This window comes from Neovison vison, chromosome 3 (genome assembly GCF_020171115.1).
Source record: "Neovison vison isolate M4711 chromosome 3, ASM_NN_V1, whole genome shotgun sequence".
NCBI lineage: Eukaryota > Metazoa > Chordata > Mammalia > Carnivora > Mustelidae > Neogale > Neogale vison.
Window position 1 is genome coordinate 222710993 of NC_058093.1, and position 24447 is coordinate 222735439.

General features: G+C 49.9%; 1 protein-coding gene across 4 annotated transcripts in view; it reads right to left on the reverse strand.

Moving 5' to 3' along the window:
* Positions 1-24447, reverse strand: part of KIAA1671 (KIAA1671 ortholog) — a 183774-nt gene that overhangs the window by 93113 nt on the left and 66214 nt on the right. For all 4 annotated transcript variants that reach the window (XM_044244043.1, XM_044244042.1, XM_044244044.1 and 1 more), the window contains one exon: positions 19270-19404. In XM_044244043.1, the coding sequence (XP_044099978.1) occupies positions 19270-19404 (135 nt within the window). The remainder of the gene's footprint in view (positions 1-19269; positions 19405-24447) is intronic.

Below are 24447 nucleotides of genomic sequence, written 5' to 3' on the forward strand. Positions count from 1 at the left end.
GGCTCCGATCAAGTTCCTTCTGGCTCAGCTAAACATCTAGCCCTGGAAGGAAGGCCTGGTTGTCCCCATTTTACAGAGGGGGGAAACTGAGACTCAGAGAACACTAGGGACCTGGTCAAGGTTACACGGCAAGTTGGGAACTGGAAAACCTGGAACCTCGGCCTTCCAAACACAAGTTCTGGGTTTGGTCCACTCCTGTGGGCAGTGGGGGCTACCAAGAAAGGGAGAGACAGGCTCCCAGAGTCACCATGTGTCAGCTGCATGAAGCGGGCATGTGCAAGAAGCATCCATTAATCTCTGCAAGAAGCAGAGATTAAAAATGCAAATTATAGCGTATCTGAGGCCCACCTAAGGTAGCCTTTCTTGGATGCTTCCTTCAAAAGACATTAATCTTGGCAAGTCCTTCCACCTCCTTGAGCCTCAGTTACCCCTTCTGTAAAATGGGATGGATTATCCCCGCATTTCAGGGTTTTGCAAATTCAGTGAGATATAATCATAGCAACATATCCAGTTTCATTCATACAGCACTTCCATGGGGAGGCATTATCATCCACCAGCCAGATGAGTAAATGAGACTCCAAGAGGCAAAGGGAGTTGCCCCAGGTGAGTGGCTGCCAAGCCACAAGGCAGACCCAGGGCCTCCTGCTCAAGACCACCTCCCAGCCTAGGTCAACCCCAGAGACGGGCACACAGTCAGCAAGCCACCCAGGAGCCACGCCTGAGGCAGGCCTGCTCCTTCCCCCCAAGCAGAGGGAGGGGTACGGCCCTTGGCAGAGGCCTTGGCTCAGGGCCAGGCTCCCACCCTCCAGACCCCTGAGCCCATCTGCACTGCACACCAGCCTTACCACCCAGGGCCAGGCCGAGCAGCTGACAGGAAGTCGCTTGAACACCATGGGGCAGAGCTGACCTCAGCAGCCCAGGAAACCATGGAGTGAACTTCAAAGCTCTTCAAAAGCAGGCCTGTGGCTTCATCCACTCTTGGGGCCCCACATCCGGCAGGCGATGGGTCCCAGCAGCTCACGGCCCGCCTGACCATCAGTCGGGGGCCTGGTTCCAAATGAGGGTACAGATGAAGATACATCTAGGCCCTGCTCACTGACTGACAGGCTGATGGTAGAGTCAGAGGGTCATTCCAGCTGATGGTACTGCCAGAGGACATGGCCCCATTACCTGGCTAGCGGTGCCGTCACAGGGCTGACCCCCGCCGGTCGGCTGCCAGCTGCGGGGGAGGAGGTGTGTGCTGACTGGCTGAATGATGGTAAAGTCTACCTGAGGGGCTAACAGAACAGCAGGACAGGTGTCCCTTGCCAACTGACACACCAATTATCCACCACACCGACGAGTGGAGACTGCTGAGGCCAACCATTCCTTTCCAGTCTCCCACTGGCCGAACAAGGAAGAGGCGGCAGAGAGGATTGGGCAGGAAGGGGCAGAGGGGAGGACAGAGACAGGGGGCAGGGAGGACAGAGTCCCCGAGAGGGGAGTCTCGCAGGTGCAGGAGAGCCCTGATGGAGAGGCTCAGGCAGGAAAAGGAAGGAACCCAAAGAAAGTCAGATAAGGCGAGGAGACGGTCAGGAGAGGCAGTCAGGGACACAGAGAACAGAGCACAGTTGGGGAGAGAGCAGGGCAGGGGGTGTGGGGGTGTGGAGGGAAGCAGAGAGACAACAGAGCCTGGGGGCTGGGGTGGGAAGAATTTTTTTAAAAAAGTGAAAAAAGGCTGGACCTGGCAAGTCGGAGATGCAGAAAGAGCTGACCCAAGACCAGGCAGGGGTGGGCGGGCAGGCATAAAAGCCGGAGTTGCCCAAACCCCCACTCACCCAGTCCATAGATGGTCACAGTCACCAGGACATGACTCTGGGGAGCAGAACACCCCCCTCAATCCAGGCCAGAAATGACCTCTACTTGGTTGGGGTCAGTCTTAGTAAGGGACCCATCTCTACCTGGCAGGGGGCCACCTGCATAAATGAGATAAAGTCACTCCCCCTCAACACACACCCTGAATGCCTTCCTATCCTTGGCTCTCATCTCTCCCACCCCAGGCCCCTGCCTGCCTTTCACCACCTGACTCCACCCTGCCCCTCCCATCCCATGAGCCAGGCACCCACAGGGCCTTTGCTCGTGCTGATCCTCCATCAGAAGCTGCCTTCCTCCCTGCAGTGGGTTGAATGGCAATCCCCCAAAGATACATCCACCTAGAACCTATAAATGTGACCTTATTTAGAAAAAGGTCTTTGCAGAGCTGATCGAGTTAAAGTTCTTGAGATGAGATCATCCTGGATTACTCAGGTAAAGGCCCTAATCTAGTAAATAACCCTGTAAGAAACACAGGACAAGATACAGCCACATGGAAGAGACACAGAGCGGGGCCAGGCGACCACAAGCTGGAAGCCAAAAAGCTGGAAGAGGCAAGGAAGGAGGCATCCTTAACATGTTTGGAGGCCTGGCCCTGCTGATGCCCCTGGTTTCAGACTTCTGGGCTCCGGAGTTTCAAGAGAGCAAGTCTCTTTTGTTTTGGAACCACCAAGGATGTGGTGGGTCCTTATGGCAGGCCTAGGAAATGAGGATACTCCCCTTCCTCTTTGCCCACTTCTCTCCTGCTGGAGTTGAGCTCTCTGGCTTCAGATCTAACCCTCCCCCCAACCCACAGTCCCCAGATGCAGATGTGGGGAGCGGAGGGGGGTCCCAGAGCACCTGCCTCTCTGGCAGAATGGCAGGGCAGAAGGTGCTGCTTCTCTGTAATTCCTCCTTCAATCCCTTGTGCCCAAGGGCCCACCCCTGGGCAGCCTGTCTCCCCGCATTCCAGGGCAACGCCCCTGGCAACAGTAGGTCCTGGGGCAACTCTTATTAATGTCATTCATTCATTCAAACACAACCATGCAGCCCTCTGGAGAGGCCAGAGCTTAGCAGAAACCTCCCAAAAGGGATAGGAGTTGTTAAAACTGCCATCAGCATTCAGGCAGGGAGATTAACAACGGGAACCCGCACCCCCACCCAGGCATGATTTTGTTTAGGCGCTGGGGGTTTTGGGTGGGGAGGGAAGGTGGGCACCCTAAGGCGTTTTATTTGAATACAGTTGCTAATGCATTAGCCTCAGAAGAACTGAGCGTAGCAATGATGAGGGAGCAGGAGGCTGGCTGAGGACAGAGCAGAAGCTGGCGCCTTGCACCCCCTCTTCACCTGCTCCCCTCCATATGTGTAGCATTCCTCAGGCACCCCTGACTGCCATAAAACGATAAATAGTTAATTTGCAGGGATCGCAATCCTGCAGAACAGGAATCTCCCTTGCTCTACAGATGTCCTGGAGATCTAAACAGGGAGGTTACCTTATCAATAGCATAAATTTCCAGAGGCAAATAACTCTCATTTCCTGAAGCCCTAATGTCCCCCTCCCCACTATAAACTGGAGGAGACTGAGGTAGAAGGGAATGTGAATGACAGCAGGGTCATAATACCCCACTAAGAATCTCCCAACTATCTTGATGTTAATGCCTGACCTAAAAACGACATTGATCAAGCCATAAGGGCAAGGACTCCCCCCCCCCCCCGGCACCTTGTAGGCCCACCTTAGCACGTGAGAGCTCTGTCGAAATCTCCCATCCCTTCACCACCTCCCCCCAACCGCAAGGTATATAACACGCCTACCCTCACAACCCGGGGCAGCAGCTCTTCCTGCCCACGGGTCCAGTCCCCGTGCTTTAATAAACCACCATTTTGCACCAAAGATGTCTCAAGACTTCTTCTTGGTCATCGGCTCCGGACCTCAGCCCACCGAACCTCACCTAGGTTCTAGAACTTCATCAGCAATGCACATTCCCGGCTCTTTTAGAAATATGGGCCTGCACTCCTCCAGAGACGTGGCAGAACCAGAGTGTGCTGCCTGGGGACCAGATCTGCCACATTCCTCCTGCTCCCCACAGCCCAGGCACAGACCACACCCCGGCCCTTGCAGGCACCAGAATTGATGACCATCTAGGAACATAGCCCATTCATCCATCACATGTTCCCCGTGCCAGGGCCTGGACAGAGATGGTGCTGACACAACCCCCACCTAAGACATTAGAAGGGCCAGCTCACCCCACAAGCCTGCTGTTCATCACAGTGTGCCTCCCTTCTTGGCTCGGCCTTCAATGCCCTTAGCCATATGGCCTCCAGGTACTGCCCTAGCCAAACCCATTCCTCAAGCATGTGTGGACCCTTGGCCTCCCAGCCTGAGCTTGGACAGGGTCTTCGGCCAAGAATGCCCTTTCCATCTGCAGAAATTTGATCATCTCCCAGGCTCAACGCAAACAACATGTTTCCAGGAAGCCCTCCAAGCAAGCATGAGTCACTGAGCCCCCTCTTCAAGTATGTTAGGATGCTCGGTGTGATGAGAGCCTATCTCCCCCACAGGGCTGTGGGCTAACCACAGGCAGAGTCTGACACCCAGCCCAGTGCTTAGAAGGTGCTCTGTAACCATTCCCTGAAGGGCTGAGAACTTCCACTTCTCCCGGCACTCCTCCTGCTCACAAAGAAATGACACTTGCATCTGTGTGCCCAGAACTCACCAGGAGCAGACCCACTGTGTGCACAGCATCCTGTCAGCTACCAAAGGGCCCATGGAAGCCATACACATGCTTCCCATCTTCCAGAAGCTGACAACCTCCGAAAGAATCAGGGCACGGACGGAGCACTCAGTTTCCCCCTCAGAAATGTCCGAGGGGGAAACTGAAACTCAGGGAGAGGACAGCAGGTCACCGAGAGGCAGTCTGGGGTGCCAGTGAGTGGGGAGGGATGGTGAGAGAGAGAAGCACTATAGCACTGGGGGCTAAAGGGCCCTGGAGTTCACAGGAAAGGGTGCAACCCGGGAGGGCTTCTTAGAGGAGGTGGCATGGAACCAAGTCTTGAAATATGACCAAATGTCCCTCTTCTCAAGAGAGCCCGTGCTCAAGTACAAGATTCAGCATCTCTGGAAATACTTCTGCTTAACTCAGAAATGCCATTTCTATATTCATAGGGCTGTCATTATAGGCGGCCTATCGCCCCAGACACTTTTGGAAGGAAAACAAAAACAGAATTCTTTTGCTCTCCAAAAGTGATTTCTTCAGAAGAGAAACATCACCCATGAAGATAAATGGGGTGGTGGGGGCTGTGCGGGCAGCAGGAGAATGTCCCCACCTCAGCCCATGAGCCCTGATGTTAGTGAAATAGAAAGCGGCAAGAGACCCAATGGAGGACGGAGCTGAGCAACACGTGTACCAAGATCAGTGGCACGTGTTGAAAGAAAATCTAAGTGGTCGCAGGAAACTTGGCTTTTTCAGAGTGAAGGCCCCGACCCAGTTGGTTGAGCAGCTGCCTTCTGCTCGGGTCATGATCCCGGCGTCCTGGGATCGAGTCCCACATCGGGCTCCTTGCTCAGCGGGAAGCCTGCTTCTCCCCCTGCCTCTGCTGCCACTCTGTCTGCCTGTGCTCGCTTGCGTGCACTCTCTCTCTCCCTCTCTTTCTCTCTCTCTCTGGCAAATAAATAAATAAAATCTTTAAAAAAAGGAAATGCTGGAACTAGATCACCTCCATCCCGCCCTCTAGTGGTCACTTTTGAGCAGTGCACAAGGAACGCAGCGCCTTTCTTTCCTTTTTTTCTAACCGGTGCCTTCTTACAGTTAGGAGGATGGCTAGGAACAAGGGGCAGGGACGCAAGGAGGAGTGGAACAGAGCAACTGTGGCTGGAAAACCCTCTGGAGGGCACTCAGGGCATTTCGGATGCCCCCAGATCCTGACAGCCCTGGACTGAGTCCCACCTGCACACTGTAGGAGCCAGGGCCAAGCCCCTTCATGCCACACCCCAGCCCTCCTCTTCCCCAAGGGTTGTGGCAAGGATTCATGGAGGGGATAAGTGTGAAACAAGCCTGCTCATCCCTGGTGTGTTTACTGAAGGCGGCTGGGTGTGGCCTGACCCCATCCACCTGCCTTCACCAGCACCTAAATTTAAAAAAAAAAAAAAAAAGAAAGAAAGAAAGGAAGAAAATTTCTCCAGTGGGTTAAAGCCTCTGCCTTCGGCTCGGGTCATGGTCCTGGGCTCTCTGCTTGGGCGGGGAGCCTGCCTCCCCCTCTCTGTCTGCCTGCCTCTCTGCCTATCTGTGATCTCTGTCTGTCAAATAAATTAATTAATTTTTAAAAATCTTTAAAAATGGTGAGATTTCACATCCAGATCAAGATCACTGGTTTTGCTTGAAACACTGGACAGGCTGGGACAGGCTGGAATATGCAAGAGAGCCTCCTCCTTCCTCTGAATTTGTCCCTAATTCCCCACCTGGCTTCAGCCGCTGAGACAGAATCCAGAGGGAGAGTGCCTGTAAATCTAGATTCAGAAGTCTGGGGTGACCTGTGTGCATGTGCCTGAGCCAGGCATTTGGGAACCGCCAGATCTCCGGGGCGGATGGAGCGGCTGGGTCCTGGGAACTCTGCCTCTGTGAATGAATTCTGCACTTTCCCTCTGAGCCCTGCTCTCTGCTCAGTGACAAGGGGCTATCCTGAGAGCACAGGGGCGCCCCTACCCCACCCTAGGAACAATATGACAGGGACAATGAGTCACAGCTGCGCCCCGCCCAGCCGGGTCCTCTGCCTGGTTGCCACTCCTGTTTCTCCCTACCTGGCCGACTCCTACGGCCCCGTCAAAACTCAACTTCGGTTGTACCTTGAGCCTTTCTGGCTCCCCTACAACCTAGCCAGGGAAGACTCATCACCCTCTCCTTTCAGGGGTCAGGTGATGGGGAACATGTCAGTCTCCCATACGGGGCTCTCAACTCTCCCACTCCCTCCCTCACTCCATCAGCAAATGGGGACTGAGCATCCATTTTGCACGGACAACGTGGACCCGAACAAAGGAATCAAAAGCCCCACTATCCTGCAATTTGTCTGAAAACAGGTATATCATAAGTGCAGGTAGAGGACAAAATCCAACCAGTAAAAAGGGACGATAAAGTGGCAGGAACGTTCACAGGTGCCAAAAAGTAGAAACGAACCAACTGATGAATGGATAACTGAAAGGCGGTTCATCCAGACCATGGCACGCGATTCAGCTGTAAACAGCAATGGAGTTCAGACCCATGTGATAGCATGGATGGACCTTGAACTCTGAGTGAAAGAAGCTAGACACAGAAGTACAAAAAGCGTATGATCCCCTTTATCTGAGGTTCCTCGAACAGGTGAATTCATAAGCAGAAAACAGAAGAGTGTTTGCCCAAGGCCAGGAGAAGTGGGGGCAGGCAGGGGATGAGGGTGTGGCCCCTAATAGGTATGAGTTCCTTTTGGGAGTGAGGACAACATCCTAAAGATGACTGTGGTGATGGTCGCACAGATCCGTGAACATACTAAAACCCACTGGATTTTATATTTTCAAAGAGCATGAATTATATTTTAACAAAGGTGTCATATAAAGAAAGTGAGGCAAGTTTAAGTACACTATTAACTGAAATTAACTCGATCCTAGGCTCGAGCCCCACATCGGGCTCTCTGCTCAGTGGGGAGCCTGCTTCTTCCTCTACCTGGTCTGCCTGCTGCTCCCCCTGCTTGTGTTCTCTCTCATTCTCTCTTACAAAAAATGAAAAAAAAAAAAGAAGAAGAAGAAGAAGAACAGTCCCCACCATGCGGAGTCACCATGAGAATGAATGGGGAGCACAGTGCCCAGCACACCCAAGGGGGTAGATAAACGGCAGCATTATTGAGGAGGGGGCCAAGGACTGACTGTTAAGGGAGCTTGGATTCTTTGGGGGGTACTGAAAATCTTTTTTTTTTTTAATTTTTTAAAAATTGTATTTATTTATTTGACAGAGAGAGACGATAAGTAGGCAGAGAGAGAAGTAGGGGAAGCAGGCTCCCCACCCCCAACGAGCAGAGAGCCCGACAGGAGGCTCGTCCCAAGACCCTGAGATCATGACCCGAGCCAAAGGCAGAGGCCTAACCCACTGAGCCACCCAGGCACCCAGGGGTACTGAAAATCTTTTCAAATTGACTGATGGATTCACGGCTTTGGGAGAATACCAAAAGTCACTGAATTGTACACTTAAAAAAACGACAGGGTACAAAACGGAATGTGCTCTGACCCTATGATCCAGCCATTGCCTTCCTTGGTATTCACCCAAAGGGGCCAAGAAACTAGGTCCACACTAAAAACCTGCCCACGGATGTTTACCCCGGCTTTATTCATGACCGTCAAAACGGGAAGCAACCCAGATGTCCCTCAGCAGGGGAGTGGGAAAATAATCCACGTCAGAGTAGACAATGGGTTATTATTCAGAGCTAAAAAGGACGGACCTCTGAGCCATGCAAAGATGGGGATAAACCTCTAGTGCATACTGCTAAGGGAAAGGAATAAAATCTTTAAAAACAAAACAAAACAAAACCAGGGTGCTGGAGCACCTGAATGGCTCAATTAAAGTGTCCAAATCTTGATTTTGGCTCAGGTCACAATCTCAGGGTCATGAGATCAAGCCCTACATCAGGCTCTGTGCTGGGCGTGGAGCCTGCTTAAGATTCTCTTCTCCTTCTCCCCTTGCCCCTCCCCTCTAACAACCCCACCTTTGCATGGGCATGCTCTCTAAGTAAAATAATGAATTAAAAAATAATAATGAATAAATAATTTTTTTAAAAATGTGGGTGCTACTTCATTCACTCATTCCAGACATGTATGTTGTGTGCCTACTATGCACTGGGCACTGCACGCAGAGTTCCCTGCCTCCCAGAGCCTTCACTCTGATTTGGGGGACAGTGTAATGAGAAGGTACTGCATGTGACAAGGACGTTGGGAGAGAACAGTGGGGGGCCAAGTGTCCTTCTATAGACATGGCACCAGGGAAAGCTCTACTGAGAAGTGTCATTTGAGCTGAGAGATGACCTGAGAAGAGGGAAGTGAAGAGGGAATCTGAAGGAAAGCCAACAGCAAGTGCCAAGGCCCTGGGGCAGAAACACACGTGACGTGCATCTTAAGGGAACACTCTGAAGGTCAGTGTGGCTTGAGTGGAATGAGCACAGGACATGTACTGGGAGAGAGGGTCAGGCAGACACAGAGTCTTGTAAGCTGTCATATGGACACTGGATTGGATCCTGAGTGCAGATGGGATTCTTATCCTCCAAGAAAAGGTGTGAATCTGACCTCTCTCTAGGGCACTGTAGGTGCTCAGCAAACATTTCCAAATGAATTATAAAGCCTGCCTAGGAACCACTAACTCCTGCTTGGCAACAGACAGCTTCCCAATGTCTGTCTGTCTTGCTCACGGCAGCCTGTGTGGGACACAGAGCTGGCTTCTCTCACCCATTTCAGAGATGAGGAAAGTGAGCTTCAAGGAGCTGTCCAAAGCCACAGAGCGGCCATAGAAAGAGATGAGATTAGAATCCGGGTCTAGTGGGGTTTATTCCTGTTTTGGTGCAAGTGTGTCCATGTACAGGTATGCAAACACAACTCCGTACACCCTGAAAGGTAGAAACAGGTGTGGACCCCAGCAACTTTGCATAGCCCTCTGGTGATCTCAAAGGGTTGTGGCAAGTGGAACAAGCAATCATGACTATTAGCAGGAGAAAGTCTGTTATTTATATTCTGAAACACAATGAGTCAAATCCAGATTAGCCCGCTAGGGATTAGCATCATTCCCACACAACGGATTAGCATCATTTTCACACAAGGGTGTTTCCACAGACTTTCTCAAGGAGGAGAAACAAAAGGACTAGAAAGATCCTCGTCACCCTGCTGGGTTTCCATCTCCTCACCCCTGAGATAAACCACAGTAGGTTAACACACAGAAAAGGGTAATTTGCTCCAGGGCCAGGATCCCACCTGGAGGCTGCCCAGCGCCCCAAATCCCACACAGTTCCACCAGGGGGCGCGTGCACCAGGCGGCCATCTGGCTCAGGTAGGGAGGTTTTGCAAGGGGACAGGGGTCCCTTTGTTTATCAGCCTCCTGTGGACACCTGGCTGGGAGCCCTCCAACGTCTTGGTCCCCAGGAGCCCCAGCGGTACAAGTGAAACAAAATCCAGCCCCTCCTTCCAAACAGAGAGCCTGCCCCCAAAAGCCCTAACCCTCTCCTCAGCTCCAAGGGATCTGAGGATCACTGGCCAGGGATCAATCCAGGTGTTGCGATTTCCTTGCTGTGTCCCTGGGTCAGTCACGTCCCCTTTCTGAGCCTTGGGTTCAGCATCTCTGAAATGGGTATGTTCCTGGTACCTCAGGATACAGTGAGGTCACTTTGGCAAAAGTGCCAAGAAATGGCACTCAGCAAGCCTCAGAAGGGCTCAAACCTGTGCCCTTTTCTACAATATGGGACAACGAATACCCATCTCTTGGAGTCTGTGAGGATTAAATGGGACAAGAGAATAATGTTCATACAGTGAATAATCTAAGCACAGTGTCAAACAGATACTCAGTATATACTATACAGTCAGAGTAATAGCAGCAGAGTAAGAACTTAAAAAAGTGGTGCTACCGTTCACAGTGCCTTATGCACATTAATTCATCTAATCTCACTACATTTCTTTTTCTTTTCTCTCTCTCTCTCTCTCACTTTTTTTTTTTTTTTTTTGAGTGAGAGTGTGAGAGAGCAGAGAGGGAGGGAGAGAGAGAGAATCCCAAGCAGGCTCCACTCTGAGCACTGAGCCCCATGCAAGGCTCGATCTCATGACCCTGACATCATGATCCAAGCCAAAATCAAGAGTCAGACACCCAACCAACTGAGCCATCCAGCTGCCCATAACCTCACTGCATTTCTTTTTTTTTTTTTAATTTTTTAAAAAGATTTTATTTATTTATTTGACAGAGAGACCACAAGTAGGCAGAGAGGCAGGCAGAGAGAGAGGGGGAAGCAGGCTCCCTGCTGAGCAGAGAGCCCAATGTGGGGCTCGATTCCAGGACCCTGAGATCATGACCCGAGCCGAAGGCAGCGGCTTAACCCAGTGAGCCACCCAGGTGCCCCAACCTCATTGCATTTCTAATAAGTAGGTTCCCTTATTACCCCTATTTTACAGATGGGGAAACTGAGGAAGAGATGTTAACCCACTTAAGGTCACATAGCTGCTAAGCAGCAGAGTCGGGATTTAAACCCAGACCAGCTGATTTAAGAGATGTCCTCTCTTCTGTATGCATATTACACGTTGATTTTACAAATTATCTTCCAGGCAACAAAAGACAAAGTAGATAAATTGGTCTTCATCAAAATTAAAAATGTTTGTGCATCAAAGAACACTATCAAGAAAGTGAAAAAACAACCCACAGACAGGAGAAAATGTTTGTAAACCATATAGCTGATAAGAGATTAGTATCCAGAATACATAAAGAACTCTGACAGAAAATTCAACAGCAACCAAAAAGAACAACCCAATTCCAAAATGGGCAAAGGACTCAAATAGACATTTCTCCAGAGAAGACACAGCACATGAAAAGATGCTCACCATCCTTAGCCATTATAGAAATGCAAATCGAAACCACAATGAGAACAATGAGATACCACTCCATATCCATTGGAATAGCTTCCATCAAAAACCAAAACCAAAACCACAAAATGGAAAACAGCCAGTGTTGGTGAGGACAGAGAGAAATTAGAACACTCATGCATTGCTGGTGAGAACATAAAATGGTGCAGTCGCTGTGGAAAATAGTTTAATACTTCCTCAGAGACTGAAAGAGCTGCCTTATGATCCAGCAGTTCTCCTCCTGGGCGTCCGCACCCACAAGGACTGAAAGCTGGGATGCTGACGGATACTTGCACACCCGTGCTCACAGCACCATTAATCACAACAGCCAAGAGGTAGAAACAACCTAAGAGCCCACCAACAGACAGATGGATAAACAAAATGGGAACTAGAGATACAATGGAATATTATTCTCCCTTGAACAGGGAGGAGATTTGGAACCCTGCTACAACAGGGATGAACCTTGAAGACATTACGCTAAGTGAAATAAACCAGACACAAAATGGCAAATCTTGGATGGCTCCCTTTATCTGAGGTATGTAGAATAGGAAAATTCACAGAGGCAGGAAGTAGAACAGAGTGTGGCAGGGGCTGGGGAAAGCTGCTAGAGGGTTAGTGTTCACTGGGGACAGAGTTTCTATTTGAGAAGAAGAAAAAGTTCTGGAAACGGGTGGTTAGGGCTGCACAACACGGTGAATATATTTAATGAAACTGAATAAACCTGGTCTCCCAGCTTCCCACTCACCCTCTCCAACCCCTTCAAAATGTGCACTAGGGGGAGCTCCAAGCCTCACCTTCAGTGGTATGTTAATAAGTTTGCTCTCTGGGCTCTTCTGGGCCTCTGGCAGGCCTGTTAACCAAGTTCTTTGTTCTGATTCTGACTGGGTCTTCTCATCCCCACCCTGGCCAGCCTTCTCCTGCCTCATCTCCACTGCCCTCCAGGTAAACCCTCCTCAAAGCTCCCAGAAAACTATAAACAATATCTTGTTTATAGTCTATGAATGGGAGCAATTTGAGAACAGCAATTAACTTACTCATCTTTATATTCTTAGAGCTTTGTATATATAAATAACTGGGTGATGGATGGATGGATGGATGGATGGGAAGATGGATGGATGGATGGATGGGAGGATGGATGGATGGATGAATGGGAGGATGGATGGATGGGAGGATGGATGGATGGGAGGATGGATGGATGGGAGGATGGATGGGAGGATGGATGGATGGGAGGATGGATGGATGGATGGGAGGATGGATGGATGGATGGATGGGAGGATGGATGGATGGGAGAGGATGGATGGATGGATGGGAGTATGGATGGATGGATGGATGGATGGATGGGAGGATGGATGGATGGATGGATGGGAGGATGGATGGATGGGAGGATGGATGGGAGGATGGATGGATGGATGGATGGATGGGAAGATGGATGGATGGATGGATGGGAGGATGGATGGATGGATGGATGGGAGGATGGATGGATGGGAGGATGGATGGATGGATGGGAGGATGGATGGATGGGAGGATGGATGGATGGATGGATGGATGGGGGGATGGATGGACAGCTGATAAATGGGTGGGTGGTAGTTGGGTAAACATATGAACACAAAATACCCCAGTACAAAATCTCAGGCACAATCAAGCATTTGCATTTAAGACCTAGGAATCAGGGCGCCTGGGTGGCTCAGTGGGTTAAGCCACTGCCTTCGGCTCAGGTCATGATCTCAGGGTCCTGGGATCGAGTCCCGCATCGGGCTCTCTGCTCAGCAGGGAGCCTGCTTCCCTCTCTCTCTCTGCCTGCCTCTCTGCCTACTTGTGATTTCTCTCTGTCAAATAAATAAATAAAATCTTAAAAAAAAAAATTAAAAAAATAAAAAAATAAAAAAAAAAAGACCTAGGAATCAGAAACCTTCTGGTCTTGTTGGTTTTAATCCAGAAAAGGAACTTTAATCAGTTGAGACATAAATTACTCAACCCAGCAGTGACAGACAAGGAACAATTAACAAATGGAATTAGCCACAAGTCAGGATTCCTGAGCCTCCTAAGAGCACAGGGTGTCAACAAGTTTCTCACCATTCAGGTTCCACACTCATAATCCTAAAGCCGGTGTGTTATCCTTCTTCTGCCTCGCCCAGGAAGGAAGGTCACTCTGGCCTCTGAGCCAGTTACCACCCAGCCTGTCTCTTCCACATCAGCCTTTCTTCCTGTCTCTGAGCCCTACTTTCCAGCAGAATGGAGGCCTTGGAGGGCAAAATTGTTCCATCCCAGAGGCCCAGTGACCAGCACCCATCTCACATCACATCATACAGACACTAGATAGATTTACTCTCTTGTCTCGAATCCTGGTTTGGAGGCCAAGTCTTCCTTGACAAGGACTTGACAGTTCCCATTTTCTTTTTCAGACTGTGTACTAAAGAATGCTATTTGTTGAAAGACCAACAGCCATATCCAACTTAGCCGCCTTCCATGATGGAGGCCAGAAGTCTTGAGCATTGACTGTCCCAGACTCTCTTGCAGCTAACAGTGGCCATGTGACCCAGTTCTTGCCCATGACATGTAAGTGAAAGTCTTCTGGAGGGTGGTCTGGGGAAAGCTCTTCCTTCCTTGCAAACTCAGCTAGCATGGCCCTTCTGACTCCCCACTTCTTCCTGCCAGAGAGTGGAATTAATTCTTGGAAAAGTGGCAGCCCTTTTAGGACCATGAGGCACAAAGCATGAGGGAAAGCCCAAGGGACTCTCAGAGATGCTGAGCCAAGCCAACAGCTACCCACCTCATTACATCTTGCTGTGTGTGATAAACTAGCCCTTTTAATTAAGCCAGTGAGCCACATTCCTGAAACATTCAATTCAAATGACATCAACACAGGTCCAGCATCAAACTGGGGAATGCCAAGCAATACGTTATAGGGAGAAAAGTCCATATCACGGACAAATAAAAAACCATCAAATCTTTATTCACAGCTAGTTTTTAGCATAATCTCTGATGAGTTATTTCTAACAGTTCATATAGACTCTTCCATTTTTTTTTTCCCCTTCCCACTTGAATACCTAGGCAACCAAATGAAAAGCAAAGAGAGTATCTAACCAAGACCAACAATATATCCACTAGGAGTCATTTCACAAATTCCCTCTTATCTCAAGTTGACTGCATTCACAAGACTTGCATTACAATCCCAACTGGTTTTCCCCTCCATCCTCCAGTCACTATAATGAAGTTACTGGGTTCAAGTGCTTTTCAAACCTTCAGAACTGCTCCAGGCGGATCCTTGAACAAAGATGGCGCACGAGGGCTGAACTGCCAGGAGGTGGCGCCATCTTTGAAAAACTAGCATCTTTCCTCAGGGTGAGATGTAGGAAGAGTCTGAATTTGGCACTGAAACACACACAGGGGTGTCCCGGAAGACGCATCAAGGTCTATAAGACTCCAGCTGTCTATAAGTCTATAAGACTGGAGTCTAGTCTAGAGTCTGTAAGACTCTAGATCACATTCACTGCGTAGAACAGTTTCACACCCTTGAACCTTTGCCCAAGCTGGTCCCTCCATGGGGGCAAACCATCTCTTCCCAGACCACACCCATCTAGCAAACACCTGTTCATCCTTCAAGACTTCAAACAAGAGTGCCTGCTCTCTGAGAGGCTTTGAACCTTGAACAAATTAAATGAAAGAATGCTGGGAAAGCACCTGATACAGGGCCTAGCACTAGTAAGCGCTCAATGAACAGGAGCTCTTAGAAACCATTGCAATTGTTTATACCTTCTTATGTATCCGTGTCTTGTTTGTAACTGGTGCAATTTATTGATGGTGCAATGCCCAGCACAGCATGAAGAACATACAGATAGGGGCGCCTGGGTGGCTCAGTGGGTTAAGCCGCTGCCTTCGGCTCAGGTCATGATCTCAGGGTCCTGGGATCGAGGCCCACATCGGGCCTCTCTGCTCAGCAGGGAGTCTGCTTTCTCCTCTCTCTCTGCCTGCCTCTCTGCCTGCTTGTGATCTCTCTCTGTCAAATAAATAAATAAAATCTTTAAAAAATAAATAAATAAAATTTAAAAATAAATAAATAAAAGAACATACAGATAAAAATTTGCAAAAAAAAAAAAAAAGGACTGAGACCCTCCCCAACACTCCACTCCAGCCAATCTGGTCTATTTGATGTTCCCCAAACATGCTTCTTACATCCCCAAACATATGCTTCTTACATATTATTATATGTAATAGCATTACATATGCTATTCCTCCTTCCTGAGTGCCCTTCCTCTCCTCCCCCTCTACCTAACTAGACCCTCCTAGACCATCTTCAGGTAACCCTGGACTGTAACCCCAGGGGAACTGGGAGAACCTCCAATACCCCTCATTCAGGGCCTAGCACATAGTGGGCCCCTGAGAGAACGAGCCCATCACTAAATGAGCCAGAAAATGCTGGCCAAGGGTTAGGAGATTTGAGAGAACATTCTCAAGGTTAGCAGAGGTCCGCCACCTGCCCCGTGACAGGGAACCCCCACAGCTGGTAATCTGGACCTTTAGTCATGGGAGGGGCCTTTGGGGCAAACTGTGACCCAAGGCCATGGTCCACAACTGAGTCACTGTGTTTTATGATCCCTGCACGAGTGCCGACCAAAGGCTCATTTTCTGGGGGAGGAGGGTGCACCCATCCATGGATGGGTGAGGGATGAGGCCTGGCACAGGGCTCAGATTTGCCACAAGGACTCAAGGTCCTATTAAGTGTAGCCCATAAAGCAATAGGGAAGGGGGGGGGAGCAGCAAGCACCAGCCAGGTAGTCGGAAAGGTGATCTGCAGTCCCAGCTCTGTCCCAGTACCATTGGACTCTCCCTGAACAAGACACCTCCCCCTGCCGGGCCTCAGCTTCTTCAACAGCAGAAAAATTCCTAAGATTGGAGGCGCTTCCCTGTTCCAACTAGCAGCAATTCCAGAGAACGTAGAACAAAAAGAAACTGAGAGCAAAAAAACAACAATATGATAGTAACAGCTAATGTTTATCAGACAGTCACCTGGCACTGTGCTAAGTGTGCTACAAACATCATCTTGTCAAGGCTCCAACCTGGGAGAGGTACTTCATGGCTCTGAGCCTCAGTTTTCCCATCTGTAAAATGGGGATAATACTAGTTTCCATATCAAGCATCATAAGCTGTTAGGCATTATTATTACTATTATTACTATGATTCCTATGATTTTATGGAGGAGGAAAAGAGAGGCCCTGAGTTGTAAACTCACTTGTTCGCTGCCTCTATTAAATGCCGCGGCCATACTGATCTGACCTCGTGCTCAGGGTCTGACCAGCCTGTGGGTCAGCTGGGTGTGGGCATGGCTCTGCAAATCAGCAGAGCATCAGCCCTGGCAAGTCCCAGGCACCTTTCAGAGGGCGACCATGGCAGAAGAGCTGGCGGCCAACCCTGGGCTGAACAAGTACCATATTCTCACCCCCAGGGTCAGGGCTGTCTTGTTCCCTCATGAGTTGATGCGCCAAGTACTACAGGCCCAGAGAGGGGCTGGCAGCAGGCCAAAGACACAGTTTTGTGGCAGAAAGGGCCCAGGTCCCAGGATGGAAGCAGAGGATGCCTGGTTTCCACCCCAGCTCCCCCACATGCTGTGTGGCCTTGGGCAAGTGGCTTAACCTCTCTGAGCCTCAGCTTCCTCCTCTACAACATGGGATTCATACTTCCTCACATGAGGACTGGAGTGGGGATGGACAAGTCCTGAGACACAGTCTCAAAAAATGGAGATGAACTTGAACCTAAATGGAAACCAGCAGCACAAAGTCATTAATCGAGAGCAATGGGAGCAGCAGACCCCATTTATGGGGGAACTCCCCCACCAAGCACATCAGGAAGTACAAAACACAGGTCTGACCACCTTCCAGAGGTGTAGAGGCAGCCAGCAGGGCTGGGGGCTTGGGACCCAGGTCCTCACCTGACAGTCACCTTAAGTCAGGCCTTAACTCTGGACCTTGGTTTCCCCTCTTACAATGAGAGAGCTGAAGAAAAGGGAGAGTAGAGGAGGCAGGGGAGGTAGAAGGAAAAGCTATCACTGCAGCCCCAGCATTCGCTGAGGATTCCCTCTTCGGAGTGCTGAGTGAGTTCAGAGAAATGCCCTTGAGGCCAGAAAGGACCATCCTCACTTTACAGAAGAAAAAACAGAGGTTCACTGAGGTCCATCAGATCTCTCATCCCAGGTCACCCGGTGGCAGAGCCAGAGTTGGAAGCCACTTAGCCTCCAGAGCCCAATGCTGAGGGCCCCTCGAGTGAGGCTTTTGGTCCCCATTAAAGTGAGTTGGACACTACCACCTCCTGGTGGCCACTCCTTGGAATTGCAGGTGTAAGTCCTCAAGGCAGGGAAAGGAGGTCTGAGGCCCTCACCCTTCCCACCTACATTGGAGAAGATAAACAAGCAGGAAGCAACAGGGCAGGGCCCTCAGGGAGCTGCAAGGACAGAGCCAAGGCAAGCCACCTGGGGACTCCAAGGACAAAGGCTCCTCAATTACAGAGAGTGGAAGTGGGAGCCGGGCCACCAGGGAGGATGCCAGCAAGCAGAGACTATAAAAAGACAGGCCTTAAATGCTTTTCTCTCCATAACCTCTGTCTTCGCATACACACACAGAAGTTCAAGTACAATCAGATAAGCTTGAGTCGGTGCCGCCTGGGAGGCAATGAGAAAAGAGTCAGGAAGAAATCAGTGGAAAAGAACGTTTAAAAAAGAAAACCAGGCAGGTTTCAAATGTGAGCATTTCTGTGGCTGGGATCTCAACACCCAAGGAGGCTTTCTGGGGCTGCTCAGTGGACGGCTAGCCGAGGTCTACATTTCTGCTCTGGCTCTGTGGCCCCCAGCCCTGCCATCACGCCCCTGATGCTGGCATAGACGTTTGCCCGGGGCATCGTCTTCAAGCCATATTGCAAAGGAGCAAATGGGGGTTCGAGGAAGTGGAGTTTCTTGCCCATGACCATAAAGCCAGAGGGATGGAACCTAGGATTCCGATGCTACAGGATCCCTTGTCTCCCAATCCAAGATCAGACACAAATACCCTTGAAATGCATGGAGCTTGTGATCCAAATGACCTTGTGAGTAGGACTGGGGTTACCTCCTTAAAGAAATGCCTATCTGAGATGATTCCCCACACAGGGCCTGGGTACAAGAATAATAATAAGAAGAAGAAGAAGAAGAGTAACAACAACAACAACAACAACAATGGTAATGGTAACTCTCATGAAAATGTTTCCCATGCACCAAGGACCAAGCTGAATTCTTGCCGCCTTATCTCCTCTGAGCCCCAAACAACCCTGTGAAGTAGATGCTGTTATTATCCCCATTTCACGACGAAGAGACTGAGGCCCAACACCTCTCTGCACACGGAGCTAGGGTCTGAGCCCTGGAGATCTGGCTCCAGGACCAGCTTCGTTAAATTAACTCACTGGCGCAAAAGAAACAGAAATCAGGATCCTGTTTTCTAGACAACGAAACCCAAGTACAAAGAAGTAAGCTGCTAAAAGAAACTAGAGAAGCAGTGCTGGGACTCGAACCCAGAGCTTCCAGACCCCAGGGCATGTTCTTTTCTGCTCCATGCCAGGCCCCTGGGGTTACCTCTCTGCATTGGGCCGGAAACCCAAGAGGAGTGAAGGCAGAACCACCGACACCCTCCCCGGTGAGAACCACCCACCACGCAGCCAGTCCGGCAACACCAGATTCCTGGACAGGCACCTGTGCCCCCTGGGCCTCCTCGGGCCCCTGGGCCAGCCTGGACTGTCCACACAACTGCATTCCCAGAAGAGTCTGATGCCCAACAACCCCGCGCAAGTCCCATTCTGGCCGCACCGGCACCACTCACCACAAAGGGCCCACTCCTCTTGTCCTTGCATAAACTGTGGCTTCTCCGGGGGCCCAAGGTCGCGGGTGACCCCAGCCACAGCGGCTGCTCCCTGTCTGGCAGGGCATCCTCCTTCTCCACGTTCTGTGGCAGCACCTGAGGCACAGAACACAAGCAGAGGACTTTACTGGCACTTTTCCATGGGCAGGAAGAATAGGTCACAGCCAGAGAGTCCATTCTGTGCCTAAAAGGGCAAATAGAAAACGAAAGGGCTAGAAACCCCATCCCATGGTGGTCCACCTTATTGATGGGAGGTAGTATGTGGGGTCGAGGTTCAGGCCAGCCTCAGCCACTTAATCACTGTGTGTGGCCTCAGGTTAGTGTCTTAACCTTGCTGAGCCTTGACCATGTGGGGAAAGGCCCCTGTTAACAGTGCTCAGCTTCTAGGCTCAGGGGAGAACCAAGGGAGGAGCTGTGCATGGGAAGTGCGCGACACAGTGCTGCCAGGGGGTGCTGTGCATGAGTCCTGGGCACCTGCCTTGCTTCAGGATCCTCTCCCCCATGCCTGGTACCTGGGGAGCCCTCCTCATTACCATCACTGGTAACTTTTGGTGACCTCGTGTCAGACACCTCTCCATGCCTGCAAACACACATGCACAGAAGCACAGATATGGAGAGAAGTGATATACGAACAAGGCAGTACTAGATATCCTAGTCTGAATCTTGTGGTTTTGTCCCAGCCAGTCATATACAGGGGACACACTCACAGGCCAGTAATCCGTAGTTCACATGTATCACACTCCCCCTGCACAGGTAAGGAAAGGAAGGTCCAGAGAGGGAAGGCATCTACTTAAGAACACACAACATGAGTAAAGAACAAGGCTGGCTTCTGGATCTCTTGCCTCGCAAACTCTGTGTTTGATGCCTTATGAAACCCTCTGTGTCCTCCTTCCTCCCTGGCTGTTGCTTCTCAGCCTCCCCGCATCTCAAAGGGATGTCTGTTCATCCAGGGCTAGCCTTAGAACCTTCTTTTCCTGCTCCATCACTCCTGCAGGGATCTCTCTTAATACCGCTTTGCTTTAAATACATCACATCCGTGCACAGACAACTCCCGATTTTGTCTGTCCATGTTGGGACCCCCTGACTTGCAGATCCCACCACAAACTCCACATACCCCCACCCTGAACACACTCATCTCAGCTTTCATGGGCCCCCTTCCTTCCAAAACTGCTCCTCCCCGGCCCTGCCCCTCACCCAGCTATGCCAGCCAAGATCCTCAGGTCGTCCTCCATTCTTTTACTTCTCTCCACCTCGTCAACAAAGCTGAGACTCTGCCTTCGAAATATGCTTGCAAACCTCACATCATAAATCAAAATCAACTCAAAATAGATCAAAGCCCTCAAGGCCAGAGTGAAATCTAGAAAGCCCTCAGAAGAAAACACACCAGGTATAAATGTTCATGACCTTGGATTAGGCAGTGGTTTCTCAGATATGGCATCCAAAGAACAAGTGACCAAAGAAAAATAAACTGGAGTTCATCAAAATGAAAAACTTTTGTGCTTCAAAGGGCACCATCAAGAAAGTGAACAATTGGGACGCCTGGGTGGCGCAGTTGGTTAAACGACTGCCTCTGGCTCAGGGCGTGATCCTGGAGTCCCGGGATCGAGTCCCACATCAGGCTCCCAGCTCCATGGGGAGTCTGCTTCTCCCTCTGACCTTCTCCTCGCTCATGCTCTCTCTCACTGTCTCTCTCTCTCAAATAAATAAAATAAAATCTTAAAAAAATAAAAAAATAAAATAAAAAAAATTTAAAAAAAAAAAAAAAGAAAGTGAACAATAGGGCGCCTGGGTGGCTCAGTGGGTTAAGCCGCTGCCTTCGGCTCAGGTCATGATCTCGGGGTCCTGGGATCGAGTCCTGCATCGGGCTCTCTGCTCAGCAGGGAGCCTGCTTCCTTTCCTCTCTCTCTGCCTGCCTCTCTGCCTACTTATGATCTCTCTCTGTCAAATAAATAAATAAAATCTTTAAAAAAAAAAAAAAAGAAAGAAAGTGAACAATACACTCCCACAGAATGGGAGGAGATTTCTGCAAATCCTATGTCTGCTAAGGCGCTTGTGTCCAGAATATATAAAGAGTAATGACAATTCAACAGTAAAAAGAACAATAACCTAATTTAGAATGGACAAAGGATCTGAACAGATAAAGAAGGGACACACATGGTCAAATAGGCACATGGAAAGATGGGTCATGGAAAAGGAAGTCAAAACCACAATGAGATACCTTTATACCCAGGAAGATGGCTAGAATCAAAAAGTTAGGTAACTGTTAACAAAGGACGTAGAGAAATCAGCCCTCACCCACTGCTGGTAGAACATAAATGGTACGTAGGAAAGGCTCCAAGGGAGCCTTGGAAATCTGTGGCTCCCTCATGCTCTGGCCCTGCCCGCTGTGCTCACTGGCACCCTTCCAGCATCCATGGGACCAAGGAGACCTTCCCCTGTCCACTGTCTCAGAGTCACCGCCCTATCAGCTCTTCTTCTATCTCCCAAGGACTTTTTCCTCTCACTCACTTGAGGTCTATTTGCCCCCATTACGGACACGATCTCTTTCTGGGCTATACCATACACTTGCCATGAGCCACCTGTGGCTTTTAAGCACTTGCACGTGGTTCGTGGGACCGAGGAACTGAATTTTTACTCTTGTTCAATTTACATTGAAAGAGCCGCATATGGCTGGTGGCTGCCTTCTTGCACTGCGTGGCCTGATACAGTGGGCTGGTCCCTCCCAGCAGCTCGGGTGCCTACAGTGGGGCTTGGGACAAGGTGACCCCAATTATTAAACGTAGTAAATGAGCAGAGGTCTCGAGGTGCTTCTCTCTGATTCCCTCCAACCTCCTTCACATCAGGTCATGGGCCAGTGGCTCGACCACACATTGCTTCACAATAAATCTCCAACCTCCCGGGATCAAGTCTCACATGGGGCTCCCTGCCCAGTGGGGAGTCCGCTTTTCCCTCTCTTTCTGCCTCTCCCCCTGGTTGTGCTCCCCCTCAGATAAATAAATAAAATCTTTAAAAAAAAGAGCATCTGTGTTCACATTTGCTTATATTTTCAGGAAGAAAGTCTCCATGAATACGGACTAGAAAAGCAGCTAAGGGGTCGTAGAATGGGAGGAATGCTAAGGATGGGTGAGAGGGGGGACAAGGGGGTTGGTACTCCATGCCTTTAAGTATTTTCGGAGCCTCTGTCAAATGTTCCCTCTTTTGAAACTCAAATAAACCAGTTAATTAAATAGAATACTGCAATCGGGCCTGGGACAAAGTTTTGATAAATGCTTCTTAAGTGAAAAAGAAAAAAGAGAAAAGAGGTGGAGGGGGGAATCACTTTAAGTACAATCACACCCGGGTCCGTGGGCAGCACTGGCTGTGAATCCAGAAAGCCTGATCCAGGGAAGCAAAGGCTTGCACCGTGATGCTTCCTGAAGCTCTGTTTCTGACACAAAAACTCCAACCAACCGAAACATCCATGAACAAGTGTCCGGATAAAAAAAAGTTTGGGCTTAGTCACTTAATAAAATACTTGGCAGCCCCTGAAAATAATAAGGTAAATGTCTACACACTGTTTTTTTGTTTTGTTTTGTTTTGTCTTGTTTTTGTGTTTTTTACTGTTAAGTTAAAGAAAGCAAGATGTAAGATTGTCTCTAGGATACTGCCATGTTTCCATAAGACAACAGGTGATTTACCGGTTCTCTGTACCCGGCTGGGCTTCCTTACCCATGGAGCTAGGCACAATAGGGGCAGAAGGAGTCTCAGATGGGCCTAGAAGCCTGCACCCCACACTTATTATTTAGGGGAGCTTCTCATTCCAAACTGTATGCTTACTAGAACACGTTCAACTTCACACAAGCGTCCACTGCTTTTGCAGTAAGAAAAATACAATTACAAAAAAAGATGTCCGGTGACGAACACGCAACTCTGTAGTTTAGGAAAGCCCCAGAGATCTCGAAGAATGGCTACATCAGGGGGAGTAGGGAAGGGAAAGGGGCCTAGGGGTATACTTTCTTATACACTCTCGTGAGGTCAGGATTTTTAACAACCAACATTTTGGATTGCTGTGCGGTTTTCATTTATTTTTTTTCAAGGTCAGGAACCAAAGCTGGTTGGGCAGGAGAGAAGGGAAACAGGGAGCTGGTCCAAGGCTTCCCAATCCCTCAGTGAGAAAACCCCGGGCGGGCATCCAAGGCTGGGCCAGGGGCCCCTTTCACGCCACCCTGACTCTCCCGCCGCCAGCAGGCCCCTGAGCAAGGCGCTGGCAAATGGATTAGGTGTCACATTTCCTTGTCCTCCCTTCTCCCGCTGTGCCCATGGTAACAGCCTCGTGGAACCCTCCTCGGGTGGTCCTGCTCTCGCGCCCACTGGGGGCGCAGGCCACGCTCTGTCTCCATTCAGCCTGTCAACACAGCTGCCAGGCAGAAACTTCTGTCAGTCTTTGTTGAGGGATTGGAGCCCCACTGAGGCAAGGTTACTGCCTCACACACAGCTGGTGAGCGGCAGAGTCGGGTCTGAACACGGTACCTGGAAAGCCTTAGGTGACCCTCTGTGTCACGATCTGTCTTGGTATCAGCCCACTGTTTCATTTCTACAACATCCTTGTCCAGGCTGCACCCTCTACTTTCTTTTTACAGATGAGGAAACTGAGGCACAGGCCCTCAGGGAAAGGGCTTGCCCTTCCTTCAGTCTAAGAAGCCGGGGTGGGTTCCGTCCACATGCAATCAAAATTTCAACCCCCTGTTAAAGAATGCACGCTTTGGGGATACCTGGGTGGCTCAGTTGGTTGGACAACTGCCTTCGGCTCAGGTCATGATCCCGGAGTCCCGGGATTGAGTCCTGCATCGGGCTCCCAGCTCCACGGGGAGTCTGCTTCTCTCTCTGACCTTCTCCTCGCTCATGTTCTCTCTCACTGTCTCTCTCTCAAATAAATAAATAAAATCTTTAAAAAAAAAAAAAAGAATGCACGCTTTGATGAAAAGAGAGGCAAAAAGAAGAATTTGTGTTTGTGTTTGCCTGTATTTCCAGAAAGAAACTCCATACGAATCTGGACCAGAAAAGAACTAAGTAGTCATGAGATGGAAGGAATGCTGAGGGTGGGTGAGAGAGGGACACGGGGATTGAGACTCAGATTTTTTCCCTCAAATTCAAGGTTCC